Source organism: Salvelinus sp. IW2-2015, linkage group LG1, assembly GCF_002910315.2.
Source record: "Salvelinus sp. IW2-2015 linkage group LG1, ASM291031v2, whole genome shotgun sequence".
In the NCBI taxonomy this organism is placed as follows: domain Eukaryota; kingdom Metazoa; phylum Chordata; class Actinopteri; order Salmoniformes; family Salmonidae; genus Salvelinus; species Salvelinus sp. IW2-2015.
The window spans coordinates 12,796,225-12,823,346 of record NC_036838.1 but is presented as its reverse complement, the minus strand read 5'-3'; the positions used below and the strand labels follow the sequence as shown (position 1 = coordinate 12,823,346).

Here is a 27,122-nt window from a genome sequence, read left to right as displayed (position 1 = left end):
ACATGTATGTCTGAGGAATTTTAATTATGAGATTTCTGTTGTTTTGAATTTGGCGCCCTGCACTTTCACTGGCTGTTGTCATATCATCCCGTCACCGGGATTGCAGCCATAAGAAGTTAACTTCTTATGGATAGGGGACAGCCTTTTCACGTTTGGATGAAAAGCGTGCCCAGAGTAAACTGCCTGCTACTCAGTCCCAGTTGCTAATATATGCATATTATTAGTAGATTTGGATAGAAAACACTCTGAAGTTTCTAAAAAACTGTATGAATGATGTCTGTGAGTATAACAAAACTCATATGGCAGGCGAAAACCTGAGAAAAATCCAACCAGGAAGTGGGAAATCTGAGGTTTGTAGGTTTTCAACTCTTGGCCTATCGAATACACAGTGTCTATGGGGTCATTTTGCACTTCCTAAGGCTTCCACTAGATGTCAACAGCCTTTAGAACATTGTTTGATGCTTCTACTGTGAAGTGCGGCCGAATGAGAGGAGAATGAGTAAGGGCTCTGGCAGAATGCCAGGAGCTCGTGACGCTCGTTCACGTGAGAGCGAGCTCTGTTCCATTGCTTTTCTGAAGACAAAGGAATTCTCCGGTTGGAACATTATTGAAGATTTCTGTTAAAAACATCCTAAAGATTGATTCTATACATGTTTCTACGGACCGTAATATTACTTTTCGTCTGAACTTTTGCCTGGACCTGCCCGCGCGTCGTGAGATTAGATTGTGTACTGAACACGCGAACAAAAAGGAGTCATTTGGACATAAATTGACTTTATGGAACAAATCAAACATTTATTGTGGAACTGGGATTCCTGGGTGTGCATTCTGATGAAGATCAAAGGTAAGTGAATATTTATAATGCTATTTCTGACTTCTGTTGACTCCGCAACATGGCGGGTATATATTTGGCTTGTTTTGGTCTCTGAGCGCCGTACTCAGATTATTGCATGGTTTGCTTTTTCCGTAAAGCTTTTTTGAAATCTGACAAAGCAGTTGCATTATAGAGAAGTATATCTATAATTCTGTGCATAATAGTTGTATCTTTTAACAAAGTTTATTATGAGTATTTCTGTAAATTGATGTGGCTCTGTGCAAATTCACGGGATGTTTTGGAGGCAAAGCCAAATGTAAACTGAGGTTTTTGGATATAAATTATGAACTTTTGACTCGAACAAAAACATACATGTATTGTGTAACATGTTGTCCTGGGGGAGTGTTCATCTGATGAAGATATCAAGGTTAGTGATGATTTTCATCAATGATTTTCTGCTTTCTTGGTGACAAATCTCTGATATGCATTTTCTGTGGACTAGTTGCTGACCTAACATATGCATTAATGTTCTGCTTTTGCCGGAAAAGTTTTTTTTGAATCGGACGACTGTGGTTGGATTAACGCAGAATTTTTATCTTTAAAATTGCTGTCTATACTTGTATGTTTGAGAAATCTTATTAATATATGAGGTTTCTGTTTATTGAATTTGGCGCCCTGCAATTTCATTGGCTGACGAGACCAGACCGCAACGTTCCTCACCGTAAGCCTTTCTCACGCCCTCTTGCACCTCCTTTAGTGACCTGCGCCCTCGCACGCTGCCACCCCTTCCTTGCCCGTCCTTGCCCCCATGCCCGATCGTTCGCCTGCCCCTGCCAAAAGAGTAAGTTGGCGAGCCAGTCCTAGCAGGTTAACCATCTACACTGACTGAAGTGGATTTAACAGGTCACATCAATAAGCTTTTCATCTGGATCACCTGATCGTCTATGAAAGAGCAGGTGTTTCTTATGTTTTGTATACTTCAGCTGGTATATTGTGCTTGGTAATTTGGTGCTCTCGCAATGTTCTATGTCTTGCAGGCTTGCAAATGTCTAAGCCCAATTTGACATCTTAACGAGGTACAAGCCTCCTATTGACGTGAGAATTCTGATTTCAATCTCTTGTCCTTAGCAAAACTGTATACTCAGCAAAAAAGAATATGCTCGCTTTTCAGGACCTCTGTCGTTCAAAGAATCTTAGTCAAAATCACAATATATTCACAGACTTCACTGTAAAGCGGTTTAACACTGATTTCCCATGCTTGTCAATTGAAACCGAATAACAATATAATGAACATTGCACCTGTGGAACGGTCATTAGACACGAACATGCTTACAGACAGTAGGCATTTAGTCACAGTTATTGAAACTTATGACACAAAGAGTCTTACTACTGACTCTGAAAAACACCAAAAGAAGATGCCTAGGGTCCCTGCTCATCTGCGTGAACGTGCCTTAGGCATGCTGCAAGGAAGGCCTGAGGATTAAGAATGTGGCCAGGGCAATAAATTGCAATGTCCATACCGTGAGACGCCTAAGAACAGCACTACAGGATGGACAGCTGATCGCCCTCGTTGTGGCAGACCACGTGTAACAACACCTGGCACAGGATCGGAATTCGAACATCCACACCTGCGGGACAGGTACACCGAGTTAAGCCAGGAACGGCACAATCCCTCCATCAGTGCTCAGACTGTCCGCAATAGGGTGAGAGAGACTGGACTGAGGGCTTGTAGGCCTGTTGTAGGCAGGTCCTCACCCAGACATCACCCAGCAACGTCGCCTATGGGCACAAACCCACCGTCGCTGGCCAGAAACAGGACTGGCACAAAAAGTGTAACTTCACTGACGAGTCGCGACTTATGTCTCACCAGGGGTGATGGGTCCGATTCACATTTATCGTCGAAGGAATGAGCATTACACCGGAGGCCTGTGTACTCTGGAGCTGGATCGATTTGGAGGTGGAGGGTCCGTATATGGTGTGGGCGGCGGTGTGTCACAGCATCATCCGGACTAGCTTGTTGTCATTGCAGGCAATCTCAACGCTGTGCGTTACAGGGAAGACATCCTCCTCCCTCATGCGGTAACCCTTCCTGCAGGCTCATCCTGGACCATGCCCTACCGCATGACAATGCCACCAGCCATACTGCTCGTTCTGTGCGTGATTTCCTGCAAGACAGGAATGTCAGTGTTCTGCCAAGGCCAGTGAAGAGCCCGGATCTCAATCCCACTGAGCACGTCTGGAACCTGTTGGATCGGAGGGTGAGGGCTAGGGCCATTCCCCCCAGAAATGTCCGGGAACTTGCAGGTGCCTTGGTGGAAGAGTGGGGTAACATCTCACAGCAGGAACTGGCAAATCTGGTGCAGTCCATGAGGAGGAGATGCACTGCAGTACTTAATGCAGCTGGTGGCCACACCAGATACCGACTGTTACTTTTGACCCCCCCCCCTTTGTACAGGGACACATTATTCCATTTCTGTTAGTCACATGTCTGTGGAACTTGTTCAGTTTATGTCTGTTGTTGAATCTAATGTTTATACAAATATTTACATGTTAAGTTTTACTGAAAATAAACACAGTTGACGGTAAGAGGACGTTTCTTTTTTTGCTGAGTTTACTTGTCAGGTCTCTCTCAAATGCCAGCTGGGCTTTTCGTTGATGTAACATGCTGCGTCTGTGTTCACTGAATACATTCTTCAGGGTGGAGAAGGAATTTTCACACATTGCTGTAGATGCCCCAAACGTTCTGAACGTCATGGGATGTACAGAATATGTGCCATTACGTGGAATTGTGCTAAATGCTTTTGCAAGTTCCTTGTCTTTTCTCAGCGTGTATATCAACAGACAGAAAAAGTCAACTGCTTTCCTCTCCCATCGAGTCAATCACATCCAACTTTCTTTGCAAAGGAAGCTAATTTACTGCAATTAACTCCACAATGTCTGACAAAGACAATTTCTTCCTTTTCCCATTGCGCTTCGTGTTTGTCTTCCATAAAATCATGCATTTCAAATGCTATTTACAAGAGGCATGCTTCCTCAGCCCTTTAGTGTTGTCAGTGGCCTGTTTCCAATTTGAGAAGCCAGTTTGAGTGAAAGCGCTGTTCGAATTAGCATTGGAGCCGAAGATACATTTTCTAATGGGCTGTATCTGCTTTACGGGAATATTCAAGCTACTCGCTTTCCTTGAACCAGGTGATACAAAAGGCCCGCTTTCTCCCACTGAAAATTATGGCTCGGGTATGTGTCAAGACAAACCTACACTGGCTCCTCATCACCGAGGTCGTCAGGTGCTAGTGGCTGAGGGTAACAAATGTGCAGGACCAGGTGCTTGTTGTGATGTTACCCTCGTGCTGCTGGTGCTATTCTTGATCTCAGCAGGCAGTGCTGGGGGGGGGTGTTTGCATTTGCTGCTCAGCTCTCAACCTCGGTGGTCGGGCTAGCAGTCGGGCTAGCAGTTTTTTTGTTCTTGGCAATGACCAGCCATTTTCAGATATCTATGCTGATCAAAGCTTAGCCAACTAGCTATAATTATTCAGTGTGCCACTACCAAAACATAACTAAACTAGCTGTAGCTGTCTGCAAAAGTGAACAACCTTTATCCCCTCTGTGAAAAAAGAACGGTCAATTTGACCCCGCCCTGGGATCCAATGAGCTTCCTAAACAAGGTAATGAAGGTGGTACCTTATAGGATTGCATTACTAGATACCCAATCAGAATGCATTTTGGGATTTAACTACTAAATATTACATTATAACACCACCCCCCCTCCCCCGTCTCCTCAAATCATGAGCGCACACCGGCATATAGCCTTGACCCCGGTTCCGCACACTACACTGGCAAAACCGGATATGATCATTTACCTTTTCACACGTACCAACAAACGGGTGTGATCAAATTATACAGTGGTCCCTGCAGTGTATGCTCAAACCGTTTTGATTAGAACTCTTATTGAGAACGTCCAGTTTTGATTGACACAAAAGTCAGCATGAGCTAGCCACACTGTTATTTCACAGAAACATTTTACACAAACACAGTCCTTACAAAGTTATGTCCTGAATGTGACCAGTTTATTTTTGGATGCAATGTTCAGACATTCACAGAAGTAGCAACAGCATACACAATCATCCAAACCGGAAAATGTAAGCTACATTAGGAAATATTGTAAGCTAACTGAGGAAATATTGACGTAACACAAGCAGTCATATTTAGACAGCTCTCAACTAACAGAAACCACAATATGAAATAGCTAATATTAATTATTATTTATAATTAATCACGGAATCCAAGATGGCGTAGCAGTGTAGACGTGTTTTGTTTCGTCCTCTCATGTACGTTTGTATTTTTCGTATTTCTTGTATATATATATATATTTTTAATTCTATCTCTTTTCGATTTTTAATTCGATTATACCTTCCGGTAACCTACCTCACCCAATGTGATACGGAATCGCTATTATTTTTTAACTTTGGAACACATTCAAGAACCCCCAGTAGCTAACCAGCTAATCAGCTACAAGCTATTTAGTCATTTTTAGCCGCTGCTAGCAGCTTTTACCTTCTGCACAGATACCAGCCCTGTTATTAGCCTGGATATTACTCACCAATTTACCAGCATCGGACTGTCTCTAGACAACAACGCCGGATTCCTGCCGTAATCCCTGAGCCACTACTTCTGACCCTCACAGCTAGCGCAGCTTGCAGCTAGCGCAGCTAGCGCCACTGCCACGAAGCTAGCACCAGTTAGCAAACACAATTCTACAATTACAACCTCTCTTTCGCCATCGCCATCCGGCTTGGATTCTCTGTCGACACGACCACGTCTGGTCTGCAGACGAATACCCCATCCGCTGTGCCCTCAACCGGCCTCCGTCTGAGCAGACCCCCTCCGTCTGAGCAGACCACCCCCGGGCTACTAACTTTAAACGCCGCGTGCTAGTGTAGTGGCGGCTTCCCTGCTTTATCTACGGCTGCCCCCTGGACACTATGATCGCTTGGCTACATAGCTGATGCCTGCCGGACTGTCCATTAATTCACGGTACTCCATTCTGTTTATTTGTGTTTTATCTGTCAGATCTGTGTTTTAACTCAGGCTCTGTGTGTAGTTAATCCGACCCTCTCTGCCTAGTCGTCACCATTTTTACCTGCTGTTGCTGTGTTAGCTGACTAGCTGCTGTTATCTCACCTGTTGTTTTAGCTAGGTCTCCCACTCAAGACCTGCAATCACTTTATGCCTTACTGTATGTCTCTTCAAATATCAATATGCCTTGTATACTGTTGTTCAGGCTAGTTATCATTGTTTTGGTTTGCAATGGACCCCGTAGTCCACTCTCACACATGCGGTGACCTCACCCATTGAGACCAGCATGTCCAGAGATACAACCGCTCTTATCATCACCCAGTGCCTGGGCTTGCCTCCGCTGTACCCGTGCCCCACCATACCCCTGTCTGCACATTATGCCCAGAATCTATTCTACCACGCCCATAAATCTGCTCCTTTTATTCCTTGTCCCCAACGCTCTAGGCGACCAGTTTTGATAGCCTTTAGCCGCACCCTCATCCTACTACTCCTCTGTTCCTCGGGTGATGTGGAGGTAAACCCAGGCCCTGCATGTCCCCAGMCACCCTCATTTGTTGACTTCTGTGATCGAAAAAGCCTTGGCCTCATGCATGTCAACATCAGAAGCCTCCTCCCTAAGTTTGTCTTACTCACCGCTTTAGCACACTCTGCCAACCCTGATGTCCTTGCCGTGTCRGAATCCTGGCTTAGGAAGGCCACCAAATAATTCTGAGATTTCCATACCCAACAATAACACTTTCCGTCAAGATAGAACTGCCAAAGGGGGAGGAGTTGCAATCTACTGCAGAGATAGCCTGCAAAGTTCTGTCATACTTTCCACGTCTATACCCAAACAGTTTCGAACTTCTAATTTTAAAAATTAATCTCTCCAGAAATAAGTCTCTCACTGTTGCCGCCTGCTACCGACCACCCTCAGCTCCCAGCAGTGCCCTGGACACCATCTGTTAATTGATCGCTCCCCATCTAGCTTCAGAGTTTGTTCTGTTAGGTGACCTAAACTGGGATATGCTTAACACCCCGGCAGTCCTACAATCCAAGCTTGATGCCCTCAATCTCACACAAATCATCAAGGAACCCACCAGGTACAACCCTAAATCCGTAAACATGGGCACCCTAATAGACATTATCCTGACCAACTTGCCCTCCAAATACACCTCTGCTGTCTTCAATCAAGATCTCAGCGATCACTGCCTCATTGCCTGTATCCGCTACGGGTCTGCGGTCAAACGACCACCCCTCATCACTGTCAAATGCTCCCTAAAACACTTCTGCGAGCAGGCCTTTCTAATCGACCTGGCCCGGATACCCTGGAAGGATATTGACCTCATCCCGTCAGTTGAGGATGCCTGGTCATTCTTTAAAAGTTACTTCCTCACCATATTAGACAAGCATGCTCCGTTCAAAAAATGCAGAACTAAGAACAGATATAGCCCTTGGTTCACTCCAGACCTGACTGCCATCGACCAGCACAAAAACATCCTGTGGCGAACTGCAATAGCATCGAAGAGCCCCCGCGATATGCAACTGTTCAGGGAAGTCAGGAACCAATACACGCAGTCAGTCAGGAAAGCAAAGGCCAGCGTTTTTCAAGCAGAAATTTGCATCCTGTAGCTCTAACTCCAAAAAGTTCTGGGATACTGTAAAGTCCATGGAGAACAAGAGCACCTCCTCCCAGCTGCCCACTGCACTGAGGCTAGGTAACACGGTCACCACGTAATCCGTGATAATCGAAACTTCAACAAGCAATTCTCAAAGGCTGGCCATGCCTTCCTCCTGGCGACTCCAACCTTGGCAACAGCCCCCGCGCCCCCTCCCCAGCTTCTCCTTTACCCAAATCCAGATAGCAGATGTTCTGAAAGAGCTGGAAAACCTGGACCCATACAAATCAGCTGGGCTTGACAATCTGGACCCCCTATTTCTGAAACTGTCCGCCGCCATTGTCGCACCCCCATTACCAGCCTGTTCAACCTCTCCTTCGTATCATCTGAATCCCCAAGGATTGGAAAGCTGCCGCGGTCATCCCCCTCTTCAAAGGGAGAACACCCTGGACCCAAACTGTTACAGACCTATATCCATCCTGCCCTGCCTATCAAGGTCTTCGAAAGCCAAGTCAACAAACAGATCACTGACCATCTCGAATCCCACCGTACCTTCTCCGCTGTGCAATCCGTGTTCCGAGCCGGTCACGGGTGCACCTCAGCCACGCTCAAGGTACTAAACGATATCATAACCGCCATCGATAAAAACATACTGTGCAGCCGTCTTCACGACCTGGCCAAGGCTTTCGACTCTGTCAATCACCATATTCTTATCGGCAACTCCGTAGCCTCGGTTTTCTAATGACTGCCTTGCCTGGTTCACCAACTACTTTGCAGACAGAGTTCAGTGTGTCAAATCGGAGGCATGTTGTCGCGTCCTCTGGCAGTCTCTATGGGGTACCACAGGGTTCAATTCTCGGGCCGACTCTTTTCTCTGTATAATCAATGATGTTGCTCTTGCTGCGGGCGATTCCCTGATCCACCTCTACGCAGACGACACCATTCTTATACTTCGGCCCTTCCTTGGACACTGTGCTATCTAACCTCCAAACGAGCTTCAATGCCATACAACACTCCTTCCTGGCCTCCAACTGCTCTTAAACGCTAGTAAAACCAAATGCATGCTTTTCAACCGTTGCTGCCTGCACCCGCACGCCACTAGCATCACCACCCTGGACGGTTCCGACCTAGAATATGTGGACATCTATAAGTACCTAGGTGTCTGGCTAGACTGCAAACTCTCCTTCCAGACTCATATCAAACATCTCCAATCCAAAATCAAATCAGAGTCGGCTTTCTATTTTGCAACAAAGCCTCCTTCACTCACGCCGCCAAACTTACCCTAGTAAAACTGACTATCCTACCGATCCTCGACTTCGGCGATGTCATCTACAAAATAGCTTCCAATACTCTACTCAGCAAACTGGATGCAGTTTATCACAGTGCCATCCGTTTTGTTACTGAAGCACCTTATACGACCCACCACTGCGACCTGTATGCCCTAGTCGGCTGGCCCTCGCTACATGTTCGTCGTCAGACCCACTGGCTCCAGGTCATCTACAAGGCTATGCTAGGTAAAGTGCCGCCTTATCTCAGTTCACTGGTCACGATGGCTACACCCACCCGTAGCACGCGCTCCAGCAGGTGTATCTCACTGATCATCCCTAAAGCCAAAACCTCATTTGGACGCCTTTCCTTCCAGTTCTCTGCTGCCTGCGACTGGAACGAATTGCAAAAATCTCTGAAGTTGGAGACTTTTATCTCCCTCAACAACTTTAAACATCTGCTATCTGAGCAGCTAACCGATCGCTTCAGCTGTACATAGTCCATCGGTATATAGCCCACCCAATTTACCTACCTCACCCCCCATACTGCTTTTATTTATTTACTTTTCTGCTCTTTTGCACACCAGTATCTCTTCTTGCACATGATCATCTGATGATTTATCACTCCAGTGTTAATCTGCTAAATTGTAATTATTCGATTTATTGCCTACCTCCTCATGCCTTTTGCACACATTGTATATAGATTCTCTTTTTTTCTACCATGTTATTGACTTGTTTATTGTTTACTCCATGTGTAACTCTGTGTTGTTGTCTGTTCACACTGCTATGCTTTATCTTGGCCAGGTCGCAGTTGCAAATGAGAACTTGTTCTCAACTAGCCTACCTGGTTAAATAAAAAACATTTTTAAAAAAACATCACGGGTGAGCTCAACATTGATCAAAATAATTGAGTAAAACACTTTATAGAAATCTAAAGTAATCTGACGATGGGTAGTTAGTGCGCGCAGCCTTGTTGGTTTTTCCCGTCAACAAAAAATAAGAGACTAGATGAGTTTGGTCTGTTTGCATGTTGGAGGGGGTGTGTCGTCTACGATCATTCACTTCCCTTCATTCACTTCCGGAAGTTTACTTGAAAGATGAGTGAGCCATTCCTTCACCTCATTATAACATCTTTGGCTCGCAGATTATGTGACACCCAGAATGCATTGTATAATGTCAACATACATGGCACCACACTTAGCTGGCAAATAGCTTAGCATTAGCTCATCATAATCAGTACAACCTTCAAAAAAGTATTTTAAACACATAGGTTGCCATTACAATAGGAATGAATTATTTCTCACCAGTACTTGAAAACACGTGAATAAAACTGTAAATACATTATGCTCCATATATACATCATGCTACAGTAGAAACAACTACATGATATACAGAAAATAAGGCACTCACTTTGATAGGGATGCACACATGTCCAAAGTTATTATTTGTAAGGGAAACAACAATGGAGGCAATGCGAGCGCCAGCCAGAAAATGTACCAATTCGTGCAAGACTGCGCAAAAATCTGCATAATTGATGTGTGGGAAAAAAATGGGGAAGGGCTCTCCTCAAAGAGGGAAGTTTGTCCGGCTCAGTAAACTTTAAACAAATTGTCCGCAACACTGAAATGGGCTACTTCTATGTGAATTCATGAGGAGGCGGAACACACCTCAATTCAAACTGTTGTTAAAAAAATACAACTTGTTAGAAAATTATTTGAAATTGACAAGTTGAAACATAGCCTATAGATAATTAGCTGGCAGCACGTGTTAACTGTCCTGTTGCGTAATAATCCCATTTTAGAACAGTGAGTGCATTCTGACATCACGTGCATAAAACAACTCACGCTGGGGCAACCGTTAAGAGATACTTGGAACTCACGTATTAAAAAGGTTAACAATTATTATTAGTGTGGGTACTTATATGTCTTTTTACACAAGTATAATGGAAATGTGTTTTTTGCATATCCAAACTCCCCATGACACAGCAGCAGGGAGTGGGGTCATGGCCAGGGACGCCATTGTACAGCACCCCTGGAGCAATTAGGGTGCCTTGCTCAAGATTTAGGGTTAAGTGCATGCCCAGCTTTGCCATCTCCATAGCGCCGGCCATGTACCGACAAACCACAATATGACGTTTGGGTGTTTTGTCAACCAGTCTATTGCCTTTTACTGCACACCTAGTGCCAATGTTAGAAGATTGGGTAAAATAAACAGACATCATGTTCACAGGAGTGTCTAGCTAGCACAATCAGTGCAGTGATGAGGTACAGGCTACATCATTTGTGTTACTAGAGAAACATACATAAAGGACTACTAAACAGATGGTCCACAGACTGAATAGTTGATCATAAAAGTACAAAAATGTAAAGATGGTGCACTTTTGATGAGCTTGCAGCGAGATGAGATGATGTTTTCCACAAATTAGTCTTAAAGTACCTGTAAGGTTGTCTAAAAAAAATTGTTCTGTTCCTACACTTATAAACCTTGTTCCTCCAATTATCTTTCAAGAACGATATCAGGAGTATTTCGATTTATTCCATTGAGTAGACCTAGTTCTCCTTATTACACTTTATTGTGAAATATCCAAGATGGCGTAGCAGTGCAGACGTGGTTTGTCGTTCTCTCGTGTACGTTTTGTATTTTTATTTTTATAATTTCTTTTCAATCTCTTTTCCATTTTTAAATTAAATATATCTTCCGGTAACCCGCCTCACCCAATGTGATACAGATCAGCTATTTTTTTTATAGACCTTATAGCCAGAAACTCCATCAGGAGCTAGCCATCAGAAGCTAACCAGCTAATTAGCTACTAGCTATTTAGTCATTGTCAGCCACTGCCAGCGGCCTTTACCCTCCACACAGACACCAGACGTTTTTTAGCCTGGATAATACTTGCCAGCCTGCTAGTATCAGACTATTTTTTTCCACTACAACGCCGGATTCCTGCCGAAATCCCTGGACCATTACTCCTGATCATCACAGCTAGCTAGCTGCTACTGAGTGACCCTGCCCCGAAGCTAGCTCTGAGCCAGGCCGACCTCCCGGCCTACTCAGTGATCACTCGGCTACACAGCTGATGCCTCCCGGACTCTACCCCAACACAGCTAGAATCCACTACTCCACCGGATCCTTGCAGTAAGCTCTGCATCGGATCATCGCTGTTAGCTAGCTGCCACCGATTGGCTATAGTGGCTAACGCTCCTGCCCCGAAGCTAGCACCCGTTAGCCGCGAGCCAGGCGCATCTCTCGGCTAGCAAACTAAATTACTGCAACTACAATACCTCTTTCACCATCTGGCCTGGACCCTTTGTTGACACGGCGCCCCGCCGTACCACCACGACTGGTCTGCCGACAGAACTTCATCCGCTGTGCCTTCAACCGGTCTTTGCCGGACGTCGGAGCAGATGCTTCTACTAACCCCAGCCTGCTAACTTTAAACGCTGTGTCTCCCGCGTGCTAGCGTAGTAACGACTACCTTGCGGCTTACCTGTTCCATCTATTGCTGTTCACTGGACCCTATGATCACTTGGCTACATAGCTGATGCCTGCTGGACTGTTCATTAATCACAGTACTCCATTTTGTTAATTTTTTTTGGTTTATCTGTCGGCCACAGCCTTGAACTCAGGCCCGTGTAGTTAACCAACCCTCCCTGCCCATTCATCGCCATTTTACCTGTAGTTGCCGTCTTAGCTGATTAGCTGTTGTTGTCTTACCCATTGTTGTCTTAGCTAGATCTCCCAATCAACACCTGTGATTGCTTTATGCCACGCTTTATGTCTCTCTCAAATGTCAATATGCCTTGTATACTGTTGTTTAGGATAGTTATCATTGTTTTAGTTTACAGCGGAGCCCCTAGTCCCACTCAACATGCCTCAGATACCTCCTTTGTCGCACCTCCCACACATGTGGTGATCTCACACAGCATAAATAGTGCGTCCAGAGATGCAACCTCTCTTATCACCACCCAGTGCCTGGGTTTACCTCCACTGTGCCCACACCCCACCATACCCGTCTGTACATTATGCCCTGAATCTATTCTACCACGCCCAGAAATCGGCTCCTTTTATTCTCTGTCCCCAACGCACTAGACGACCGGTTTTAATAGACTTTAGCCGTACCCTCATCCTATTCCTCCTCTGTTCCTCGGGTGATGTGGAGGTTAACCCAGACCCTGCGTTTCCCCAGGAACTCTCAATTGTTGTCTTCTGTAACTGAAAAAGCCTTGGTTTCATGCATGTTAACATCAGAAGCCACCTCCCTAAGTTTGTTTTACTCACTGCTTTAGCACACTCTGATGTCCTTGCCGTGTCTGAATCCTGGCTTAGGAAGGCCACCAAGAATTCTGAGATTTCCATACCCAACTACAACATTTTCCGTCAAGTTAGAACTGCCAAAGGGGGAGGAGTTGCAATCTACTCCAGAGATAGCCTGCAGAATTATGTCATACTTTCCAGGTCTATGCCCAAACAGTTCGAGCTTCTAATTTTAAAAATGAATCTCTCCAGAAATAAGTCTCTCACTGTTGCCGCCTGTTATAGACCCCCCTCAGCTCCCAGCTGTGCCCTGGACACCATATGTGAATTGATTGCCCCCCATCTATCTTCAGAGTTCGTTCTGTTATGTGACCTAAACTGGGATATGCTTAACACCCCGGCAGTCCTACAATCTAAGCTAGATGCCCTCAATCTCACACAAATTATCAAGAAACCCACCAGGTACAACCCTAAATATCTAAACATGGTCACCCTCATAGATATTATCCTGACCAACTTGCCCTCTAAATACATCTCTGCTGTCTTCAACCAGGATCTCAGCAATCACTGCCTCATTGCCTGCGCCTGTAATGGGTTCGCGGTCAAACGACCACCCCCATCACTGTCAAATGCTCCCTAAAATACTTCAACGAGCAGGTCTTTCTAATTGGCCTGGCCCGGGTATCGTGGAAGGATATTGACCTCATCCCGTCAGTAGAGGAAACCTGGTTGTTTTTTTAAAAAGTGCTTTCCTCAGAATCTTAAATAAGCATGCCCCATTCAAAAAAAATAGAACTAAGAACAGATATAGCCCCTGGTTCACTCGACTTGACTGCCCTTGACCAGCACAAAAACATCCTGTGGCGTTAGCATCGAATATCCCCCGTGATATGCAACTTTTCAGAAAAGTCAGGAACCAATATACACAGTCAGTTAGGAAAGCAAAGACTAGCTTTATCAAACAGAAATGTGCATCCTGTAGCACTAATCCCAAAAAGTTTTGGGCCACTGTAAAGTCCATGGAGAATAAGAGCACCTCCTTCCAGTTGCCCACTGCACTGAGGCTAAGAAACTAAATAAATCAAATCAAAGTTCATTTGTCACGTGCGCCGAATACAACAGGTATACCTTACAGTGAAATGCTTACTTACAGGCTCTAACCAATAGTGCAAAAAAAATCGGCCAACAGCTCTGCACCCCCCAACAGCAACATTGCCCAAGTCCCCCCCCCCCCCCCCCCCCCCCCCCCCCCCCCGCTTCTCCTTCACCCAAATCCAGATAGCTGATATTCTGAAAGAGCTGCCAATTGGACCCAGCTGGGCTAGACAATCTGGACCCTCTCCAATATTATCAGCCGAAATTGTTGCAACCCCTATTACTAGCCTGTTCAACCTCTCTTTCGTATCTCTGAGATCCCTAAAGATTGGAAAGCTGCCGCGGTCATCCCCTTCTTCAAAGGGGAGACACTCAAGACCCAAACTGTTAGAGACCTAAATCAATCCTGCCCTGCCTTTCTAAAGTCTTCGAAAGCCAAGTTAACAAACAGATCACCGACCATTTCAAATCCCACCGTACCTTCTCCTCTATGCAATCTGGTTTCCGAGCTGGTCATGGGTGCACCTCAGCCACGCTCAAGGTCCTAAACAATATCATAACCGTCATCGATAAAAGACAGTACGGTGCAGCCGTCTTCAATGACCTGGCCAAGGCTTTTGACTCTGTCAATCACAGCATTCTTATTGGCAGACTCAATAGCCTTGGTTTCTCAAATGACTGCCTCGCCTGGTTCACCATCTACTTCTCAGACAGAGTTCAGTGTGTCAAATCAGAGGGCCTGTTGTCCGGACCTCTGGCAGTCTTTATGGGGGTCCCACAGGGTTCAATTCTCGGGCCGACACTCTTCTCTGTATATATCAATGATGTCGCTCTTGCTGCTGGTGATTCTCTGATCCACCTCTATGCAGACGACACCATTCTGTATACATCTGGCCCTTATTTGGACACTCTGTTAACCTGTCTTGGAACAGCAGAACCCCTCACCAACAGCCAATGAAATTGCAGGGCGCCAAATTCAAACAGAAATCTCATAATTCACATTTCTCAAACATACAGGTATTAGACACCATTTTAAAAATAAACTTCTCGTTAATCCAACCACAGTATCCGATTTCAAAAAGGCTTTTCGGCGAAAGCACAACATATTATTATGTTAGGTCAGCACCTAGTCACAGAAAGCATACAGCCATTTTCCAACCAAAGAGGAGTCACAAAAAGCAGAAATAGAGATAAAATTCATCACTAACCTTTCATATTCTTCATCAGATGACACTCCCAGGACAACATGTTACACAATACATGTATGTTTTGTTCGATCAAGTTCATATTTATATCCAAAAACCTCAGTTTACATTTGGCTTTGCCTCCAAAACATCCCGTGAATTTGCACAGAGCCACATCAATTTACAGAAATACTCATAAAAAACTTTGTTAAACGATACAGGTATTATGCACAGAATTATAGATATACTTCTCCTTAACTTCTAGTTGCACACAATCCCGGATCCGTGAGCACCCTCATCAGTAAAAAAGCTGACTAGCATAGCCTAGCATAGCGCCACAAGTAAATACTAGCATCTAAATATCATGAAATCACAAGTCCAAGACACCAGATGAAAGATACACATCTTGTGAATCCAGCCATCATTTCTGATTTTTAAAATGTTTTACAGGGAAGACACAATATGTATTTCTATTAGCTAACCACGATAGCAAAAGACACAACTTTTTTTTCTCCACCATTTTTTTACTGCATAGGTAGCTATCACAAATTCGACCAAATAAAGATCATAATATAATCACATAAACCAGAACAACTTCATCAGATGACAGTCTGATAACAGTATTTATTGTATAGCATATGTTTTTGTTCGAAAATTGTGCATATTTCATGGTCTAAAGTACATAGTTGTTACATTGCAGCCACCATCACAACTCTCACCAAGCAACTAGAATAACTACAGAGAGCAACGTGAATACCTAATACTCATCATTAAAACATTATGAAAAAACACAGTGTAAGCAAATGAAAGACAAAGATCTTGTGAATCCAGCAAATATTTCAGATTTTTTAAGTGTTTTACAGCGAAAACACAATTAGCATTATATTATATGCTTAGCTGATCAGCTGCTAATCGCCCACCACACGAGCCCCATTCATTCAACATAACGTTAGCGTTAGAAAAAAAAATGACAAAGTCAAATCAGCAAAAGATATTCATTTTTTCACTAACCTTCTCAAACTTCTTCAGATGACAGTCCTATAAATCATTATTACACAAATATTATGAGTTTGTTCGAAATTGTGCATATTTAGCGGCAAAATCGTGGTTATACAATGTGAATAGTACAGGTTGAGCAGCAATTAAAGATACATTTCTTCAATGCAACCGTTGTGTTAGATTTTTAAAATGAACGTTACTACGACATACAGCGTGCGTTACAGCGAGACCGTGCCGAAATTAATGGCGGAATTATAGTTTAACATTTTTAACAGAAATACGAATTAACAGCATAAAAAGTTCTTACTATTTTATGAGCTTCCATCAGAATCTTGTGGCAAGTTGTCCTTTGTCCAGAATCATCGTTGCTCGGTTGTAGATTGTCGTCTTCAACTTAAGAATTAGCAGCAAACATTAGCTATGTGGCCCAGACGTGTCCAACTCTTCATAACGCAGCAACAAGAAAAATTCCGAAAATCGCAATATACTGATATAACTCGGTTTAAAATAACTACATAATGAGTGTTTTAACACCTATATCGAATAAAATCAGAGCCGGATATATCTAAGGCCTATAACGAGAGCTTTTCAGAATGCCATCCTGAGGTCTGTCTTGCGCCATGACGAACGTTGAAAAGAGTGCACGTTGAAAGAGTTCCAAGAGCCTTTATACGGCCTCAGATCTCCTAGCAACCCATTCCAATTCTCACTGCTTACTGACATCTAGGGGAATCGTATGCAGTGCATGTCGACTCCATAGATTACATGCAATTTAATAAACTGACCCTGGAACAGAGCATCGATTTCAGATTTTCACTTCCCTGACAGGAAGTTAGCTGCAACTTGAGTTCTGTTTTACTACGATAATAAATTCAAACGGTTTTTACGAAACTAGAGAGTGTTTTCTATCCAAATAAGGTAATAATAATATGCATATTGTACGAGCAAGAATTGAGTACGAGGCAGTTTAATTTGGGAACGAATTTTTACAAAGTGAAAACAGCGCCCCCCTATTGAGAAAAGGTTAATGCAACCGCTGTGTCAGATTTCAAAAAAGCTTTATGGAAAAAGCAAACCATGCAATAATCTGAGTACGGCGCTCAGAGACCAAAACAAGCCAAATATATACCCGCCATGTTGCGGAGTCAACAGAAGTCAGAAATAGCATTATAAATATTCACTTACCTTTGATCTTCATCAGAATGCACTGCCAGGAATCCCAGTTCCACAATAAATGTTTCTTTTGTTCGATAGAGTCCATAATTTACGTCCAAATACCTTCATTTTGTTCACGTGTTCAGTCCAGTAATCTAAATTCATGACGCACAGGTCAGACGAAGTCAAACAATTCCATTACAGTTCGTAGAAACATGTCAAAAGATGTATAGAATCAATCTTTAGGATGTTTTTAACATACATCTTCAATAATGTTCCAACCGGAGAATTCCTTTGTCTTTAGAATTGCAATGGAACGCAGGTCGCTCTCACGTGAACGCGCGTGACCAGCTCATGCCATTCTGCCAGACCCCTGACTCATTCAGCTCCCATTCCCCCCTCCTTCACAGTAGAAGCATCAAACAAGGTTCTAAAGACTGTTGACATCTAGTGGAAGCCGTAGGAAGTGAAATATGACCCCATAGACACTGTATATTCGATAGGCAATGAGTTGAAAAACTACAAACCTCACATTTCCCACTTCCTGGTTGGAGTTTTTTCAGGTTTTCGTCTGAGAAAAATGCCATATGAGTTCTGTTATACTCACAGACATCATTCAAACAGTTTTAGAAATGTCAGAGTGTTTCTATCCAATACTACTAATAATATGCATATATTAGCTTCTGGGCCAGAGTAGCAGGAAGTTTACTCTGGGCACACTTTTCTTCCGAACATGAAAATGCTGCCCCCTATCCCAAACAGGATAACAAACCTCTAAACGAGCTTCAATTTCATACAACACTCCTTCCGTGGCCTCAAACTGCTCTTAAATGCTAGTATAACTAAATACATGCTCTTCAACCGATCGCTGCCCGCACCCACCCGCCCGACTTGCATCACTACTCTGGACGGTTCTGACTTAGAATATGTGGACAACTCCAAATGCCTAGGTGTCTGGTTAGACTGTAAACTCTCCTTCGAAACTCACATTAAGCATCTCCAATCCAAAATTTTCCCTAGAACCTATTTCGCAACAAAGCCTCCTTCACTCATGCTGCCAAACATACCCTCGTAAAACTGACTATCCTACCGATCCTTGACTTTGGCGTTGTCATTTACAAAATAGCCTCCAACACTACACAGCAAATTGGATGTAGTCTATCACAATGCAATCCGTTTTGTCACTAAAGCCCCATATACTACCCACCACTGCGACCTGCTTGCTCTCGTTGGCTGACCCTCGCTACATATCCGTCTCCAAACCCACTGGCTCCAGGTCATCTATAAGTCTTTGCTAGGTAAAGCCCCGCCTTATCTCAGCTCACTGGTAACCATAGCAACACCCACCTGTAGCACGCGCTCCAGCAGGTATATTTCACTGGTCATCCTCAAAGTCAACATCTCATTTGGCCGCCTTTCCTTCCAGTTCTCTGCTGCCAATGACTGGAACGAATTGCAAAAGTCACTGAAGTTGGAGACTCATATCTCCCTCACTAACTATAAGCATCAGCTGCCAGAGCAGCTTACCGATCACTGCACCTGTACACAGCCCATCTGTAAATAGCCCACCCAACTACCTCATCCCCATATTGTTATTTTTTTTTGCACTTGCTCTTTTGCACCCCGGTATCTCTACTTGCACATCTATCACTCCAGTGTTAATGCTAAATTGTAATTATTTCGTCACTATGGCCTATTTATTGCCTTACCTCCCTAATCTTACTACATTTGCACACACTGTATATCGGTTTTTCTATTGTATTATTGACTGTACGTTCGAAAGTGTAACTGTGTTGTATTTGTCACTGCTTTGCTTAATCTTGGCCAGGTAGCAGTTGTAAATGAGAACTTGTTCTCAACTGGCCTACCTGGTTAAATAAAGGTGAAATAAATTAAATTAAACTGTAAAATATGCCTAAGTGTAATGTACTTGAATTAATCCATGCTAGTGTGTTGTGTAATGTTGCCACTTATGAATTACAATTCTAAAAGCAAAATAGCGTAGGGTTGGCCTCATTCCTGTTATTCTCATTGTGCAACATTTATTCAGCTAGAGGAAAATAGCAGTTCAATATAAAAGTGCTCCTTTATTAACTTCTCTAGGATAGGGGGCAGCATTTTCACATTTGGATGAAAAGCATACCCAAATTCAACTGCCAGCTACTCATCCCCAGAATATAAGATATGCATATTATTAGTAGATTTGGATAGAAAACACTCAAGTCTCTAAAACTGTTTGAATCATGTCTGTGAGTATAACAGAACTTATTTAGCAGGCGAAACCCAGAGGACAAACCATTCAGATTTTCATTTTTTGAGGTCACTCTCTTTTCAATGGACTTTCATTGGGAATCCAGATTTCTAATTGACCTTCTTGCAGTTCCTACCGCTTCCACTGGATGTCAACAGTCTTTAGAAATTGGTTGAGGGTTTTTCCTTTGTGTAATGAAGAAGTACGGTCATCTTGAACGAGGGTCACTTGAAGTGTACTGTTTGTTAGAGGCGCGTGACCAGAAAGCATGCTACAGATTGTTTTAATCCTGTATTGAACACAGATCATCCCGTCTTCAATTTTATCGATTATTTACGTTAAAAAATACCTAAAGTTGTATTACAAAAGTAGTTTGAAATGTTTTGGCAAAGTTTACAGGAAACTTGAGATATTTTGTAGTCACGTTGCACAAGTTGGAACCAGCGTTTTTCTGGATCAAACGCGCCAAATAAATGGACATTTTGGATATATATGGACGGAATTAATCGAACAAAAGGACCATTTGTGATGTTTATGGGACATATTGGAGTGCCAACAACAGAAGCTCGTCAAAGATAAGGCATGAATTATATTTTTATTTCTCCGTTTTGTGTCGCGCCTGCAGGGTTGAAATATGCTTCTCTCTCTGTTTACTCTGTTGCTATCCTCAAATAATAGCATCGTTTGCTTTCGCCGAAAAGCCTATTTGAACTCTGACATGTTGTAGCTTTAATTTGGTATCTTTCACGTGTGATTTAATGAAAGTTTGATTTTTATAGTAATTTATTTGAATATGGCGCTCGGCATTTTCTCTGGCTTTTGGCCAAGTGAGACAGTAGCGTCCCGCCTAAACTCAGATATTTGGATATAAATATGAACTTTACCGAACAAAACCTACATGTATTGTGTAACATGACGTCTTATGAGTGTCATCTGATGAAGATCATCAAAGGTTAGTGATTCATTTTATCTCTATTTCTGCTTTTTGTTACTCCTCTCTTTGGCTGGAAAAATGGCTGTGTTTTTCTGTGACTTGGCTCTGAACTAACATAATCGTTTGGTGTGCTTTCGTCGTAAAGCCTATTTGAATTCTGACATGTTGGCTGGATTCACAACAAGTGTAGCTTTAATTTGGTATCTTTCATGTGTGATTTCATGAAAGTTAGATTTTTATAGTAATTTATTTGAATTTGGCGATCTGCATTTTTACTGGCTTTTGGCATTTCCCAGAGAAGTTAAACCAATGTGTTTCGGCATTAAAGCATTCATCGTGGTGCATGTGTACAGGCAGAACAGGCCAAGTGTATAGTTCCAATTCTAAATGGGCATTTGCCCGCATCACAGTCCAACAGGCCAAAACCAAGCGACAGTTCTCCATGAAGAAGCAAGCCCATCTTTCAGCCTGATCTAGCGTTCCCGGTCCCTACTCATCACCAGGGGCTACAGTAGATTTGTCCATACAAAGTGCAACATTTTCTGTCCGAGCCCTAATCATGATGTCCATTCCATGTTCTCGCTTTGTTTACAGCTGAAAACCCAATGAACAATGAATTGAAAGGAATTTAACTAAATCGCCTAACTAACCATCTGGCATAGCAGGGGTGTGAAGAATGTCCTTGTCCTTCTAAGACATTCTTCTGAATGGGATATCTAGTCAAAGACAGTAGAGTAAGAAGAGGGGCAGAAACTGCTTCTCCAATAGAAATCCCCGATCAAGCTTGGCGATGTCATGGTGACTTTGGCTAGCTAACCTCATGGGTAGGAACACATCATCGGGTCTAACATTCGTCTTGTGCAGGCCGTCAAATCAAAGGCACTCCTTCGATATATAGTTGTTTTTGACAAATGAAAACGTGTCAGTTCGTCACTTTCACAAAATTAGAGTAATAACATGTTCAACTACAAGACATTGGCTCAAATCTAGGATGTCCTTTAGAAACTCTATGGTCAAGTCTCGAGACGAGTCTAGTCCATTGAGGTAGCATGATGGTGGACCAGACACAAGCATGGACTTGTCAGAATCAGGTATGTGCCACTTTTGTCAACCTAACTAACATTTTCATTCTCGTTTCACCAAGTTTTATATCCTAATTTCAGGAAACTAGGCGTATGCCGCGGGTCACTACGTCACAAGAGACCCATTTGAACGTAACATTAGTTTTTTTGCGTTTTTGGACAGAAATGCCTTCTGGAACATGTGAACTTTCATGTGCCTTAATTAAAGACTTGTATGCCATCTGTAACTACGAATATAAAAAATTACGAGCCTAGTTGGTTTAGCCACAAAAAGACAGAAACCTTTCCGCTAGCCATGATTGGCTGAGATAATGAGTGGGCTGGACATGCCGAGAGATGAGTTTGGATTGGTCTGCCATATAGCACGCTTCTGTCTATTTGAGCTGGTCAGTATGTGTATGTCCTGTCTAACGCAGCTTTTTTTTTTTTTACTACGTAAGTGTTGCTCTCCACTTTCTGGAGGAGTTTTGAAACCAGTGGAATTTGAGTATGATAGCTAAGGAGAAAACACCTGTCTCCGGAATACATCTTCCAACTAAGGGCAACCATGGCATCCGAGACAGTGAGAGACGTCCATCCATGATGTACACTACCGTTCAAAAGTTTGGGGTCACTTAGAAATGTACTTGTTTTTTAAAGAAAACCAGTTTAAAATAACATCAAATTGATCAGAAATACAGTGTAGACATTGTTCATGTTGTAAATGACTACTGTAGCTGGAAACGGCTGATTTTTTATGGAATATCGACAAAGGCATACAGAGCCCCATTATCAGCAACCATCACTCCTGTGTTCCAATTGCAATTCTGTTTGCACAGCCGAAAACTGTTGTGCTGATTAAAGAAGCATTAAAACTGGCCTTCTTTAGACTAGTTGAGTATCTGGAACATCAGCATTTGTGGGTTCGATTACAGGCTCAAAATGGCCAGAAACAAAGAACTTTCTTCTGAAACTCGTCAGTCTATTCTTGTTCTGAGAAATGAAGGCTATTCCATGCGAGAAATTGCCAAGAAACTGAAGATCTCGTACAAGGCTGTGTACTACTCCCTTCACAGAACAGCGCAAACTGGCTCTAACCAGAATCGAAAGAGAAGAGCGGGAGGCCCCGGTGCACAACTGAGCAAGAGGACAAGTACATTAGAGTGTCTAGTTTGAGAAACAGACACCTCACAAGTCCTCAACTGGTAGCTTCATTAAATAGCACCCGCAAAACACCGGTCTCAATGTCAATAGTGAAGAGGTCGACTCCGGGAATGCTTTTCTTCTAGGTAGAGTTCCTCTGTCCAGTGCCTGTGTTCTTTTGCCCATCTTAATCTTTTCTTTTTATTGGCCAATCTGAGATATGGCTTTTTCTTTGCAACTCTGCCTTGAAGGCCACACTTAAGAGGATGTGAATGATGCTGAATGGGTGTAGACAGAGAATAGCTCTCTAGTAGGTACTAAAAAATTCAAAGGCCATTTTCTCAAAAATGAAGTTACAAGTTCATCAACTTTCAAAGCAGAATTACTTTCCCATTGTTCCTCAAATGCAGTGAATGATATACAATTTTGTAGCTCTGTGTCTCTGCTTTTATCCAATGTAAAAAACACAATTTCAAATTTTGCTACATAAAACCGAATCAAGGCGGTCGGTCACATATAATAATCCAGGAGTTACAGTAACTTGATGATGTGAGATTGATGAATAAATTGCAAGAGGCATTGCATTGTTGTGTAATGTTGTCAGTTACTAATTTTAATTCAATAAGCAAAATTGTTAAAGTTTGGCCACTTTCCTATTTATCTCATTGTACAATATTTATTCAGCCACTGAGGTAAATTCATGATTTTGGTTAATATTCTTTTGAAGAAACAACTCTGTAAATAAGCAGTATCATGGGAATTCCAGCAGCCACCTACCCTTCTCAACTTGTTGGTGTGATCATCTGCTCAGGATAAAGAATTGCGGGCATGCCAATGGCACGGTCTCCGACCAAACATTTTAGAGGCCCTACTCTTGGCCGCAGAGACAACATTTGCTTAAATCTACTTTCCTGCTATTCTACACATTTTGCCATGGGGCAGAAAAAGATTTACTGTTTAAAAGCTAATTTCCTACAATTGTACACATTTTGCCATGGCTTATGCAGTGTTCTTATGCTATCTATCTAAGTGACTCAAACATTATAACAAAATCAATGGGCCATGACATGACACTTTTGGAATGTTACGATTCTCCAGGACTGTCTAGTTTTTATTTTGGTGGTTGTTAGTTCTCAAAGATAAATATAGCACTCCAATATCTATATCTGGTTTTAGTTGTTTAAGTTTACATTGAAAATATGTTTTGCCATTCTGAAATAAAAAATATATATTTTCTGGGGTGGCGGCAACAATTTAAATTGTTTAAATGATTTACATGAACAAAAGGGGAAACACTGCACATTGATTCTGTTGGAGAATGGACTTGGAGCTGTCATAGTCAGATAACACACTTGATTAAAGGCTGATCCTTCACTTTGTTTGGTAAGGAATGGGACTATCGTTCAAGGAACAATGTGTATATCATCTACGAAATTACCATTGAACTGTAGGAAGTATTGCAAAATGTGGCTTTAAAACAAATAGCATCTATCATTACAGAATGGGTCTTCAAATAGGCCTATCACCATGGTTTAGAATGAAATCCTGCCATTAACAAGGCCCTCACGAACCAGCACCTCAGGCCCTGAGGACCCTAAGGCTAATGAACAGAGTGCTGTGTGTGGCCTGGGTTCAACATCGAACATGGACAACTCAGTGAGAAGAGCAGAGACCAAGAGACTATACTCGTATTGTATGGTAACATGTGTGATGCGTCAGACACATAGGTCTGACTCATTCTTCAATTCCATCTGTGAAGGAACTTAGGATCATAAATATCGACCCACACACTATGGCAACTCAAGGCAGAATTGAGCTGAGTGGCAGTGCTATTCTTAATTTTTATATTTCAAGGTTGCTGAAGAAATTTGTTTACAACTTAATATGCGTGTAAAGACACCAGACAACAATGTAGGTCAAAAAGATACAAACCTGTTTGTCCTTATTTTGTATCTTCATGTTTCTCTTCACCGTCGCTGCATCTATGACACAGAAATATATTTCTTTATTAAAGTGAAAAACAAAACACACTAACCTTAATATGACCTGGTATGACCTGGTATTTCTAGTTGACTAGTCCTGTAGAAAGTTCTTCTGCGTCGAAGATCATTGATATTAGTAATCTTAAAATGGAAATTAAACACAGCTGATGGTAAAATACAATAAACAGGTGATCATTGGTTTGTCACATTTCTCCATCGATAGATTTTTGTTACACTACACCAGGCCTTTTTTGTGAGACATTAAATCTAGGCCTCCATGATTGGGCCCCATGAATAATTACAATGTAATTACTGCAAGTCTGACTCATGTGTCAACTAGTCTAGGCTATATGTGAAATAAAATGTGCAACTAAAAGTTAGACACTTGTAAATTACAGCACAACACTTTGAAAGTAATGAGCCAAACTAGGAAACAAACCACCGGATTAAAATAACCACCAAATGCACTATTGCTTTCGAAATGAAGTTTGCCCTAAACTAAAATCAGACAAAAACGTATTCGCTCATAGCGAGCTCTTATTTTGGGATAGCTTTTTTGTTTATAAGTTAACAAAAGGAACCTTAAGTGGTGCAGGGGGCTATTTTACCTGTGCAACCAGGGTCTTTGTTTTCTGTTGCACAGAGGCGCACCTGGTGTAGATAGGCTACAATAAAATTCCATAGGAATAATTTACCTACCGTTGGGAACGTGCCTTTAATGGTAAGGACTTGTGCTGGCTATCATTAAGTAGTAGCCTATAGATCATAATTGCTACAAGTTGGCTGGCAAATTGATCGTTCTTATATGATTAAGACCGCGTTAATCATCAAAACATCTCCGCCAAAAAAAACACTACATCGGCGGGAACCGTGTCCTATTTATATTAGCAATCTATCGAGCTAGCCAGTCTGCTAACTCTAATGTCACTGCAATGATGTTATATATTCCAGTCCTTACACGTGTTAACACCCCCTTAAACTCCTCGCAGGGACACCGCCGCTACCCCTCAATAAGACCTCACCTACCCGGGCAACACTTACCAGTCAGGCCATCAGCTGCCGAACACTGGGTTTTACCCCCGCATTTATTTCCAAGGACACAAAACGCCATGACAGTTTAGAAAAATGCATACAAAATTTGAGGGGGGGTGGGAGACGGCGGAAAAAAACTCCGTACAATTTCTTAATCCTCTTAAAGCACAAGAGCAGAGGAGTTCATTCATGAGGGATGCACGAGTTCGAGACTCCCCAACCATACCACAACACAAGACCCAGCAATACAACACAGAGTAAAAAAAAAAGTTAAAAAACCTACTTACCTAAAATGGCTACTGCTGCAGCCAAAATACAAACAGCTATTATTTGGTGAAGTTTAGCACTGGCCGCCTGCTACAACAGCCTAACCTTAATTGGACCCGTAACATTCTATTTTTCATTGGCTGCACCATAGCGCAGCTGGGTCGATGGATATTTCCATTGGTTCTCCAGCTGTCAAACAAGGAGTGCCGTTCTACGTTTGTCTGAGAGCTACATATTGCATATCTTTGCTATTTGGGATCACTGGGACGTCCATACCACCATAGAAATTGAAATTGTTAATGTTTAGGGTTATGGCTAGGTTATGTTTAAGGTAAGGGTAGGGGGTGAGGTTAGGGTTTAGGATATGGACGTCCCAATGATCCCATATAGCACTAACCCATATTGCAAGCACCATTGTGCACTTTTAGTTATTTGCGTTGATGTGCACCCTTTATGTGATTGGTTGTATAGTAGTAATTCGCTTACCATAAAACCGCACGAAAATCTCCTTTTTCGGCCATGAAAGTCACTCGGTTTTCGCTCCTTCGTTTAACACGTTTTTTTTCGTGGTCTTAATCTAATGGTTTCATTGCTGTACGGCTCTCCGGTGGTTTTATATTTCTTCTTCCTTGCATTCACCAATCATGGTGCTTTCGTTGAAGGAAAAAAAATGTAACATTCCACGTCTTTGCTCATGTTTAATTTCCCGGATGTGAAATTTCCTGGATAATAACGCGTTGGCATTCTTCAGTATTTAATCAGCAAAATGTATTTTGTTTCGGCAACTGCTGTGAAGTCTTCAGAGTTAGTGACACATTTTGTGAATCCCCATATGGGGTGGTTGTAGATTGCTGTGAGTTAAATCTACAAGTATCATTCAGTCATAACACTTTGTTTTGAAACATGTTTGCATAGGGACATATGTATAGTGAGGTGTCCTGGTTTACCTGGCTAATGCTCAGGTAGGTCACTGTCTAGTTTCTTAGCCTCCCCTTGCTGTAGGCTAGGGTGTACT

At 42.6% G+C, this 27,122-nt stretch overlaps 1 protein-coding gene across 8 annotated transcripts in view; it reads right to left on the bottom strand.

Moving 5' to 3' along the window:
- The window catches only part of chd6 (chromodomain helicase DNA binding protein 6), a 156,010-nt gene extending 129,244 nt beyond the window's left edge, over positions 1-26,766 (bottom strand). For 5 of the 8 annotated variants that reach the window (XM_070444224.1, XM_023983744.2, XM_023983735.2 and 2 more), the window contains exons 1-2: positions 25,850-26,107; positions 24,759-24,808 (exon numbers count right to left, since the gene is read on the bottom strand). In XM_070444224.1, coding sequence (XP_070300325.1) covers positions 24,759-24,808; positions 25,850-25,919 — 120 coding nt within the window. In that variant the 5' untranslated portion in view covers positions 25,920-26,107. The other 3 variants (XM_070444300.1, XM_023983761.2, XM_070444347.1) reach the window with 3 other exon arrangements.
- Positions 26,767-27,122: the final 356 nt, after the last annotated feature.